Here is a 12491-nt window from a genome sequence, read left to right as displayed (position 1 = left end):
CCTTTGGTTTCACAACCTTGCTCTTCCAGTTTCTCTGTACCTTCTACCTCCTTGTAGTTAGCTCCAGTCTCTACCTTTTCACTTGGCTTGACACCTGCCCACTCGTCTTCCTCACGCTCTTCCTCTGCCTTTTGCACATCACATGGAAAGGGTTCATCCAACAAGCTATCAGTTCCCAGGATGGGTGTCTCAAAACTGGTTACATTCTCTAAAGGCTGATTGGTCACCACATCTTCCCACACGACATTTTTGGCATCCAACTGGTCCTCGAATGAAGTCCTCTGGTTTTCGCTTACAGAAGCTGACCCTGGTGCAGCATCCTCCTGCTCACCTACTGCAGGCCAAACACTAACAGGCAGAGTACCCATGGATTCGCTTGAGGTTTGCTCTGCCCGGGGGAAAAGCAAAGAACTGCCTGCAGTAATTTCCTGGCTGATACTGGGTGTACTAACATCTAGGCCCCAGTTGAGTGAACCTAGATCAGTTTGAGATCTGTTAGTATCTTCTGATGACCCACTGTTTGGGGTTTCCTCCATGATCAGGTTACACAGGGAAAGACTTTTTGAAGAATCAGGCTTTAAGCAGACAGAAAAGCAAAGAAAAAACACAAGATGAAAAAGATAAAGGTGGACTTGATGAGAAAACACAAAATTTATATTTTGTAAGACTAATTTTATTCTAAAGAATGAAGTGACTAAATTAAGTCATTTAAGGAAAAGCTATGTGGTTTGCAACATCTGAAGGCAATAAATTGTAATGCAAAAGAGCAGCACTGATACACAAAACCAGAAAACTACATATTACACCACAGTGATTAAAGACATCTCTAGAGTGGTTGCAATTTTGAGGGGACATTTGCTTACCGGCTGCACCAATTCGCTGCTTGTCTGTATAGAAGAAAGTCATACACATAAAACACAGGAAGGAAGAACATGATGTACTTTGATACAGCATTAGTTCATTAATTAGCAGTTCTCTAACCAGCTGCAGTTACCAAATCAGTGTAGGGGAAGAGTGGTGTGTCCTTTCCTGCCACTCCACCCAAGACTAATTCCAGGCCCGTGAATTCTAAGCCAGTGAATTACATTATAAAAAGAGTTCTTCGTGTATGTTGAATATTTATCACCTCTTGCTTTCCCCCTGTGAGTCACTGATATTTTTATTTCAAACATTTAGCTATGAAGTACACTAGCATTTTTAAAAAATCAAGCAAAGATGAAAATAATTGTAATACAGAATATATATATAACATTAAAAAGCTATAAATAAAACTGCACCAAAAAAGACATTGATAAAGGTTTAAGTTTAGAGTAATATGTTTCCAACATTTCTGGGTTATTTTACCTGGTCTAGATATTTACTGCCTTGAAATTTTGGCTAGCCAACACACATGACTGTTTTTTTCAGGTTTTATTTAACTTCACTCAGTATGAAAAGATAAGCATTTAATATACATCACATATGGAATGTGTTCACCAAACTGTGCTGTGAATCTGAATACATGACAAGCATTCGTAGATTTCTGTGCTGGCTGAAGCTACAAAAGGTCAAATAAGAATATACCAGCCTCCATGTCAAGTCAACCCAGCTACCTCCACGACATATAGTCAAAAGAAAGCTCACAAAACTGGGTTGTTTTCTTCCTGCAGATCATTGTATCTGATTTGGCACCAGGAGGAAGAGGAAGGATTCATGGCATTTCCTACAATAACAGTTTCTTTTGTAACTCCAGTTCACTGTATGTCAACAAAGACAAGCTAAATTCTCTCTTTACTCCTGGAATTTGAGCAAATGGTTCTCCACTGGGTTGAAGTCCTTAGGAACTATACCTTCAGGTATTTAAAACAAGTGACTAATATCCATTATTACCCTTCAGGCATTTTTAAAGCAGCACACTTAGCTGTAGTGATTGTGAGACTGATTAGCCTAGAGTTCTGACATCATTTAGCCTTTGCAAGCTAAGCAACAGAGATTATTTTTTGTTGTTAGTTTTAAAAGAGACCCAATGGCTTCATATACTTGAAAGAATTTGTCACGGTCTATAAATTCTTTATCTCAGCATTTGGTAAAAGAATTGTAAATCTGAGTTTAGGTTGTTACAAAATCAGAGGCACAGAAATACAATTATGTATGTCAGGCTTACCGTCCATAGATCCCAAGGCAATGTCTGAAAAAAGTAGTGGGAAAAAGAGCTTGTCAGAAAAATACCATTCCTATACTGTATATCCAACAGGCTACATAACAATGTCCATTAACTAAGAAGTGAGAACTTATTTATATGCATGTTTATAATACATGTATCTTATATATTAGCACGTGTGCATGTGTGTGTGTGCATGTGTGTATATTTATCTGCATAATACTTTTGGTAATAAAGGATGTGCAGTGTGCAATGCATTGTGGTATTTCCCACTTCAAAGTAGTTGCTGCTTTCCAGTACACTCACATTGCCATGTGCATGAATAATGGTCAGATTCTGAGCTGGTGACTGAGTGACTTTCAATAGGTATGGGAGCCTCTGCAAGGTGTCAACTTTAAGGAGCTTACAAAAGTGGGGTTTTCTAGCCAGTTAAAAATTAAGCTACCACTGATTCAGCTATCCACTGAGAATAAGTGTGTTTTCTCGCAACACTGACACTAGAAAGGAAAATGGCACACAATAAGAAAGTTGACCAATATTTTCTTGTCCAGTCTGCTAATAAATGTTAGTGACCTCTCAACAGAAGAGCTAAATAGACAGATGAAAGAAAAGCAGCAGACTTCATGCCAAATACTTATAGTCCACCATATGGGAAGGAACTCTGTTGGTTTGTTCCAAAAGCTGTCTGAGATGCTTCAAAATGTATCTACTATATTCACGCCTCCGTGAATAAAACCCCAAAACCTAAAGACATTGATAAAGTAAAATACTAAATTGAAACATTCACAAATGTCAATTGTGACATCTAACATTTTTGTGAGAGAAAGGATTGCTACCCTTAGCTTCTCTTCTTACCTGATTTGCATTTTATAGGGACTGAATGGTTCTCTGAACAACTTCTGCTTTGATGAGCAAAAGACACAGCAGTAACTCACTACTCAGATTTACAGCAAATTAGCATCAACAGCCATTTTGGATTCATTTTGATTTGGTCAAAATCCACATATGCACTGCTTCTGTGGATGTAATTCATAAGTGCATGTGCTTACTTTGCTGTAACATTATTAGCTCAGCACTCCAGCTTTAAGGAATAATAACAGGTCTGTTCTTATTGTGCTAATTCGCACAAACACTAAATGTCCTACTGACTCCCATGAAAGGAAAGACTGCATATTTTCTATTTTTTTCATTTTCCTTTCAACTCTGAGCAAGAGGAGGAAGCAATAAACTGAGGGAAAGGTGAGACAAAGCATAGCTAGCAAAGAAGAGAACCAGGCAGGTTTAGAAAGGTCCCTTCTGAAGCAGCCATAGAAACCGAAAAACAATTGAGGAAGGACAGACCACTGCTCACTTACTGTGGTTAGATCACCCTGGCAGAGCAGCGGAGGGAGGTAATTAATTAAACTAACAATAGACAAGTCATGCCAGGCCTCCGAAGGCATCATGCACACTCCTGTCTTCACATCACTACTTCAACTGTTTGCTGAATGGAAAATATCCAAGACTGAGACAAAAACTATTCACATATAGAAATAGCACTTAAGGCTTTCTTAATCTCCCTGCAAGTACAGGGGTCTCCAAAGACTGCAGCCACAGGTTTCATTCTCTGTATAGTGCCATAGTAATGATCCTGTCATTTCATCCTGTCAATTTTCATCCTCATGCTCTTGTAGATGTGGACATTCTTTCTCATATGCATATGTTGTGAGAGAAAGGTGAAAGAAGTGACTGGCGCTCAGTGAATGCTTCCTGTGCCCCTAGATGAAAAGTTACAATGTACTTTTCTACAGAAATATTTTTTGTATTTTGTAGTACAGTTGAATATAAAATAACTGTTTCTCACAAAACTAATAAACTTTTCTACTATCTGTAAAATATGACGTCAGAAAAAATGTGTTCTGTCACAAAAGTTAAATATCTTTGGTTAAATGATCCCACTGCTTTAATCAGCACTATTGTAAAACAAGCTGAAAGGGTAGTTATCAAAGTCACACTCAGCATTTTCTGTCACTACTGATTGTTAAGAAATTTCATTTGCCCTCCCCTCCCATTCCCTCTCCTTTTCTCTGTTTAGAGGGTGGAAAAACACAACTAGTAAAATGCACAAGGCTGCTAGAATGAAACACTTCTCATAGCAAATCTCAATGACAAATTTCAGGTAACTTTCAGAGTGCTGACAATGCATTGCTTTTGTGACAGTGCATGTTCTGTCAGAGATCAGTACAGATCTCATTACATAACTAGGACTTCACACCATATAAGAAATTAATTAACTGAGAAAGATCAGCCAAGAATCAGGACCATCTCAGCCTTAAAGTAAGTTTCTTGTCTTCTCACTCCTTTCCCAGTGCTGCATTTCTGAACAGCTGATTAGTCTTCTCATGTCTCACAGAACAAGCCAGATAAGTGATAGCACAGGGATAACAGGTCTTGCTAACAGTCTATTAACATTGCTTCTTTGTGCACAAGACAGGGATACAGATATGCTGACCAGGAGATGTTCCATACGTTGCTACCTGCCCTCTGGGTAGTGAGGGTGAATTCTGGATTTTAAAATAGCAGGTTCTATAGGATAAGCCAATGAATATCAGCAACTTGATATATCATCCTTTTCTTTTTTTTAAAATTTTCATCCTTTTTTACATATTGTTGCAAAACACTACCATTACAAACATTACTACTGAATGCAGAATTTCAATAACACAACATTCTACAAGAAAACACCCTATTTCATACTCTAATTTTCCTTGAGGTTAGGTCTAAAATAGATAAATAGCAAAACTCAGATCATACCACAGCTTTGGTACAGAAACTCCATCAAAGTAAGGCAATTGCATGCTGACTCCATGAGACCTATGTCCCTTAAGGCATCTTTCCAGACATGAAGAGTCAAAGTCAGGTCAGAAAAGTTGTCAGAAAACAAGCACTGGAGAATAATAATGTTTACACTAAGAGTTATTCCAAAGATGGAAAATAACAGCATGCTAAATTCAAGGCCAAGGTACCAGCAACCATTCTCATCATTACACGTCTCATTTACCACCTGACAATTTCCTCTCCTTCCAGTGTATCATCAAGTACAGGGTTACTGAGGGAGAAGACAAAAGGCTGACTAGTGCTTCTCAGGAAGAGAAAGTTTTTCAGTCACTTCTCATAAATATAGGAGACGAGCCCTTGCTACCAAACACAGCACATAGCATTTATATGTTTTGCCTACATCAAAGCAAAGAGGTACCTGAGACATGGGTGAATGACTAACTCCTGTTGATACAACTTCTGGCTTGAAAGGGTCGAAATCCAAATCCAGTAATGATTCCTCTTTCTTAGCTTCAGGTATTTCATTCTGTTAGAAGAGAAATATAACTCTTGAAAAACTTACCTTTCAAAAGCTGCCCTGCACAGCAAAATATTAACATGTGCAAGAAAAAAAAATCACAGATTTACTAGCTGTGGTGCACACCAGAAGGGGAGGAAGCTCTGAAGTATAAGTTTTAGTTTTACGAAATACACTCTTATGATGCTTTTGGTTTCTCTGTAGTACAACTGTGCCTTTTCAGGCTAAACGGTCACAGCCCTTTCAAAAAAGTCTTGAGTGTACACCCCTTAACTGTGAAGGCCCTTTTAAAGTGCTTTGAAACACACATCAAAACTACATAAATGGCACCCAATGTCTACACATTCTAATAACTTAATCATTCCCCAAACACAAACATTAGTAGAAAGCCAATACAGAATCATATAAATGCGTTTGAATTAAGTTTTAATTCTGAACATGTATACCAATTTACAATTAACATTGCTGTTAGCTCTAAATTTTAGAAGTTAAATTTTAAATTAATTTTAAATTAATTTAAGTTTAAATTAATTTTAAAGTAATTTAAGTTAAATTTTAAATTAAAATTTGCCTCCTAGTAGTAAGGCACTGGAACAGGCTGCCCAGAGAAGCTGTGGATGTTCCATCTGTGGAAATGTTCAAGGCCAGACTGGATGGGGCTTTGAGCAACCTGGTGTAGCGAGAGCTGTCCCTGTTGGACTGGAACTAGTGGGGCTGGAACTAGATCATCTTTAAGATCTCCTTCAACTAAAACCATTTTATGATTCTATGATGTGTTTATTCTTACTAAACTGCATTAGATGGTAGAGCCTTTTTGGTTTGCAATTAATAAATTAGCCAAGGCCTCCGAGTTGACTATAAAAATATATCCATACATATACATATGTATATGTTCAATGGGCTACTGGTCTTTTTTGCTGTAAAATAACCTGAAAAAACAATTCGTATGCTTTAACATAAAATATTAAGTAGTCTGAAACTGTAGCTGAGATTTAATTATCATTAATCGTATATATTCTAGGCAAGCACCTTGGTCTTGGTAACAAGTCTAGTACTGCCTACTGCTTGTTCAGTGTTTGTTGAACAGTAAGAGAAGCTTGTATGACAAGGCAAGTCTACCACAATAGGGCAGGTATAAAACCAGCAAAAATAGGAGATAATAAAAATGATGATGACAATGATAGTAAAATAAATGAGCAACTACTTGCTATTATTAAAACATTCAAAGTATAAGCTTTCCAAATCAGTGTTACTATTGGTAAACAGATTTTCAAAGTTAGGTAATTAATGGCTTCCATTATGCCACAAAACACTTTGACTCTCTGTGCCACCTGCAAACATGGTCAAAAGAGCTCTTCAGCTCCCATGTTAGGAATGGCAGAGTGACCTAGAACTCTTCAGTCCGTAAGAGGTGTGTTAAGGGTGATGTGAGAAGGCGCTATACCAATGTGAGAGGCACAGGGTTTTGCCTGCTCCCTGATTCTTCCAAAGCAGGAAGGCAATTGGCAGTAAAGTTGATAGGGGGAAATGTGGAATAGAGAAGAAATGGTGGTGCTCCATGTGGCACAGAATCCAGCTGAGGACCTCCTTGGCTTCAGATAGGGTGAATATGAAAATTGTACACATGCTGAAAGACAGAGTAAACCTGTGGCAAAGTAGCCTGTTGAGGGCTCTTAAATAGGTAGAACTCATGTTGAGGAAGCCCCAGAACAGCAAATGGCTGGAGGATGAGAGACTGTAGTAGAAAGGGGTATCAGGAGTACCAACTTTGCTTGCCTTGGTTTATTTTCTTTCTTCGGCCTTCTGCATCACTGGTGATGATGGATAATTGGTCTGACACACTGAAGCCAGTGTTACAGTCCCACACTTTAAAAAGTCAAACCCATCATTCCCAGCAGTAACCAACACTACATTCATTCTCCCATGCCTTCCATCAAGTGTTTTTAGATTTTGTCACATATGTTCTTGAGGCACTAATACTCATGGTCATACACCTTGATGAAACAACATAGCATTTGCTGGCAAATAATCAGAATTGGATGGAGACATAAAAGTTAATTATCTTTCAGTGAAGTTTGAGTACGAAGTTGCTACCTATAAGGACTGAATTAGATGAACAGGAGTCTTGATTAGGCCATGAGTGATGACAGCTAAGGACTGGAAGTGACAGGGTACTGATCACTGATAGCAAAAATTATCATTACTCATGACCCTCAGACCAAAATGAAGAGAACACTTGTCTTAACTTTAGTGACAAAGGCCCAATTAACACAGTATCTAAGATACCACATTGCAGGGAGATGTAGGAGAAACAGGAACCTCAGGAAATCCCTCAATAGGGGACAAAGCTGTGACAGAAAGGCCTGCCAAACATCCTGTATTTATTCCACCATAGCATGATGAAGCATGAATAAATTAAACATTTGAAAGAGGCAGCTGTGGCAGAAGCAAGGCTGTACCTCTCAGAGGTATGTAAAAGGAATGAAGAAGGCACAAGAAACCTGCAAGGATCAGCAGAACTGTTATCCTCTCCCTGCACACAGTCTGTACAAGCCTTGATTGTACATCCATATTTCCTGTGGATTTCATGCTATGTATTTTCCATAACTGGTTCACACACACAAGGATACAAAACCTATACATCACATTTGGGTATGTCTGTGCCTACTCAGAGATCTCAGATACAGTAAGGATGCTTTAGTGATGGGGGTGGGTTTTGTGGAGGGAGAAGTGCAGATGATTGATGAGAAGGTGGCCAGGGAATAGCTGAGGACATTTCCTGGTCATTGACTATGGAGGAGAGAAGGACATAAATCACTCACTGAAGGGAGATTCATTTTTCCTTGACAGACAAGGAAACTATTTCTCAATTCTCAGAAGCATGCCCACTTTTATTATGCCATTCCATTTCTATGCCAATCTCTCATAGAAAGGATATGAGGATTCTGGAAATGTGACACTAATTTAAAGCCTTGTTCCAATGTCATCTCCAGGGGCACTATCTTGGAGAACTTAGGATGATTACATAGTTGGACTTCTACACAATTCACTGAAGCTTACCTGTGATGGGGTTGTCACATTGATTTCTGGGACAAAGTTGTCATCAAATAAGTTAATAATGTTCTCCTGTTGCAACTCCTTCGTGGGTGTGAGCTTAGGCAGTGGTGGGACTGGCGGACCTTTTCTCAGCTAGGCAGACAGCAAAAATGTCAGACTAGTTCAGGGATAAAAGAAAATCTTTAAGCTAAGCCTAAACAAATTGTCTTAGGTTTTTACTTTTGTGACTTCCCCCTAAATAACCCATGGGAATAAGCCATGTGTTGAAAGGAACTGTTTAGCTGTTCACCAAATGTCTTGAAATAAACATTATGGGAAGAGCAAAACAACACTATGTTTCAAAGTATTAAAACTAAAGATTTCAGATTTCATACAAGAGCAACTCTTGGTTGGCTTTTTTCTGCTGTGACAAGAACACATAGCAAGACACTTGCTCTTCTGTGCAACTCATAGCTGGGAGGGCAATACTGCACAGAAACAACACCTCTGCAGCTTTCTGGCTTCTTGAGTTCATTTGTGTTTAGCTTTGGGATTTTGTCCCTGCCACCTGTTGCTAGCCTTAGAGTATACTTAATGCTAAGACCATATAATCTCTGGGAACCATAGCACTTCAAAGGTGCTTAGTTTACTATACTCCTCCTGCTCTCCAGAGATTCACATAACTATAACAAACTAATTGCTTGGAACAACACCAAAGAGTATTGGACAGACTGCAACAGAACCAGTGGCCTCCCTGCCATTACTCAGTCACAGCCTAGATGAAAAATCCGCCAGGTACATAGTCTTAGCTATTTTTCACTGCACAACAGGTCAGGTCCTTCTGCCAGGTATCTCCTTACCTGTGTGGGTGACTTAGGTCGGGCTGGTGCCGGAGATGCTGGTGCCAGCATATGATTGGGACTAGCAGTAGGGCTAGGTAGGGGAGAGACCTCCTCAGGTGGTGATGGTGTTTTTGCAAAGCGGAGTGGACCTGAATCACTAGACAGAAGCAAAGCAATGGCAAGGACATATATATCTTCCTGACTTACTACCTTAAAAATTTGGTGCAACAGGTCAACTGCATCCCTGATGTAATGTCAGTGACCACAAAAGAGAGCACACACTTGAGAGGAACTAAGCCATTATATAATGACTAAAACTGCAATTAAATGCAATTAAAATTCAGTGATCTATGGTGTCAAAGGAAGTTTTACTTTTGAATGATCTTGATTTTTGGAACATTTGTTTATCTGACCATTGTAACTTGAAGAAAACAGAGTATTTGCGTTTTTTCAAATTCTGTACTTGAAACACCATTTCATTTATAAATTTATAACTCTTATAAAATGTGAAATAGATTTATTGTCTTCACTTCACACACGTCTTGGAATGAAAGGCTCTAAAGACAAAAATCCCCCCAGGAATGCATAATAGTGAATAATGCAAATAATTTTAAAAGCTCAGCAACTTCAAAAAAGTTTCAATAAAATAAAACACAGTCAAGATTATTATAAATATATCGCTGTTTAGGAGGAAAAATCACCACAACTATAAACAAGCAAAAATCAAGTGACTTCAACAGACCTCTGCTGATACCAAGAAAAGATCTGATGAAGTCCTAGAAGGCATCTGCCCTTCTCATGAAAGGACTTGGTGCAAACACTGAGATAATATTCAGCTACCTAGAAATGCTGAAAGCTTACAGTTAGGGAGGCTATGAACTACAGTACTCAACGATCACAGTACTTGGTAAGAGCGACTCCTAAACATCTTCAGGGAGAGCAGAAGCACTACCTGATTGAGACCACAGCATAAACATCATCTTAATGCTAACACAAAAAAAATTGTTCTTTGGAAGGGCAAACTTAGCTCACACTCACCACCTCTTTCTGTGGAAATATTAAAAGAGAAAAAATTAGCAGTCATTAAGGAATTTTTGTCCCAGGTACAATATTTGCCTTCAGGATAGATTATTCAGTAGCATACAAGGTTTTAAGGTGCTTCTTTTTCTGCAGTTCTTTAAAGGAAATATTAGATACTGTAATAGTCTAGTATCAACTTCTTGGGCACCTAAAACAGAAAGCTCTATCTTACAAAGACTCACTTGTGAATAGTCTTTTAGAGCATCATCACTAATAATGGAAGTCAAATTCTATCCAGATTTTCACATACAGCTCTGCAAATAGTAGAGCAAAAGAGAGTAACACAGTAACTGAAATAAAAAGTATTTTTAAAAAGCTTTTCTAAAGTAAGTTAAGATCATACTGCATTAAATGATGTCTAGTAATTTGCAGCAAAAAAAAAATTTCTTTTTTCTCTCAATGATGGAATGACTAACTCAGTGAGAACAAACATGTGCCTGTTGGACATGGTGCAGGAGACACAGGTGGATAAAATATCTGTTGTTTACAAAAAGTGCTTGAAATCTTCGAACACTACATTATTTTACATCCCGTAAAAGTATTTTACAAATCTTTTATGGAAACATAGTCCAGTTTGCAAGTCCATCCTAAATGGTCTGGATTATCACTGAAATAATTTAAAATACACATTTTAGTGATGTGTTTATAAAGTAGTTCTGAATTTTGCATTAGGTCAGAAGGTTCAACGTTTCATTCTTTGTTCTTCCAAAGTGAGAGTAAAAGAAATGTAGGAATTTTTGCCATATGTTTGAGGCAGATGTTATGTTGTTTGGTCAGTTTTAACTGCTGCTAATTTAAGTCCATCTTGATGGCAAATTAGCAGTAGCTATGCGAGGAATGAATTCAATTTTTATTTTTATTTAGGGATCAACGTTTTTGGGGTTTTATGTTATAAATTAATTTTCTGACCTTGGGTGGAAAGTTACTGCGTGGACTGAGCCCTAACACTAACACATAGAAGGTGGCAAGCACAAACAAAGGGGTGGGGACCACTGGTATTACAGTCTCTAAGCAGGTACCCTTGTGGAACACGACAAGCTATAACATTGTTTGGATTGCTTCTGACTGGTTGGGATTGAATGGAAATTCAGGTTTTATATATTAAGCCTAAATATCATTGATAAATATCTTGATAAGTCTCACTGTTTTACACTTCAACCTTTTCTGCATATCAATATTAGAGATCAAATTATGGCAGAAAGGCTACATTCGTTGAAAGAAAAAAATTAGAAATACCATACTGGCACCCACTGACCATAAGAAAGCACCATCTGATTTTAAACTCTTTTTGGTTTTGTGCTTTAAAACAAGATTTCTCTTGAAAGTCTTAAAAAATACAGTATTTCAGGACATTCTCTTTATGTTAGCTTTTCTGCTTTCATGATGCACCCTCAGATCTTTACTTTTCCCCGTAAGCAAAAGAGATAACAGTTGATGTTCAAAGGTTGGGATTTTCCCCTAATAGCTGGAGATAAAGTATCTAAATAATTCAAGGCTTTAAACAAATTATGAGAGTTAGCAACATTGCTGCAAACTAAGCATCTAAGAATAAATGAGCTATACACTTGGTGCAAATTGATGTCACAGCCTACAATGAACTTGGGTAAATTGAAACTTCATTCTTTTTTCATTTTGAAAGAACTTTCTAGAAAAATAGTCAGTGAGGAAGAAGGCTTCGTATCTTTACTCTTGTTAAGAAGAACTTAATCTCAGATACCTTCATCTTCCATCCTGAACAAATAAAGCCTGTTACCATGTTGTGCAGCAATCACTACACATGGTGTAGGTGATCACTACATATGATGAAACCCATGAAGCCTACAGCAATGCATTTAATTAAAAATGCAGTAAATTCACCTTGGTGCCCCTTGAATGGTGAAGGCCTTGTCTGCATGCTGGTCCCCCAGCTTTGTCATCACTTCATATAGTTTGTGACATAGCTGTGAAAACAAAACAGTTGCCTGAGTTTATGTGAACCACTATAGTCATGATTAAAAGCACAGGTGATAAATCTGATCCAAAAAATGTTAACCTGATAAATTTACGCTACAGTTCACAA

General features: G+C 38.0%; 1 protein-coding gene across 3 annotated transcripts in view; it reads right to left on the bottom strand.

Annotated features, from left to right (window-relative positions):
• AMPH (amphiphysin) overlaps positions 1-12491 on the bottom strand; it is a 133466-nt gene that overhangs the window by 24510 nt on the left and 96465 nt on the right. For all 3 annotated transcript variants that reach the window (XM_085051600.1, XM_085051598.1, XM_085051601.1), the window contains exons 9-14: positions 12290-12372; positions 9371-9509; positions 8535-8663; positions 5376-5483; positions 2144-2167; positions 864-887 (exon numbers count right to left, since the gene is read on the bottom strand). In XM_085051600.1, the coding sequence (XP_084907726.1) occupies positions 864-887; positions 2144-2167; positions 5376-5483; positions 8535-8663; positions 9371-9509; positions 12290-12372 (507 nt within the window). The remainder of the gene's footprint in view (positions 1-863; positions 888-2143; positions 2168-5375; positions 5484-8534; positions 8664-9370; positions 9510-12289; positions 12373-12491) is intronic.

This window comes from Lichenostomus cassidix, chromosome 2, assembly GCF_008360975.1.
Source record: "Lichenostomus cassidix isolate B80296 chromosome 2, HeHo_3.0, whole genome shotgun sequence".
NCBI classification, from domain to species: Eukaryota; Metazoa; Chordata; class Aves; order Passeriformes; family Meliphagidae; genus Lichenostomus; species Lichenostomus cassidix.
The sequence above is the reverse complement of the archived record's forward strand: the minus strand, read 5'-3'. Positions and strand labels throughout refer to the sequence as shown.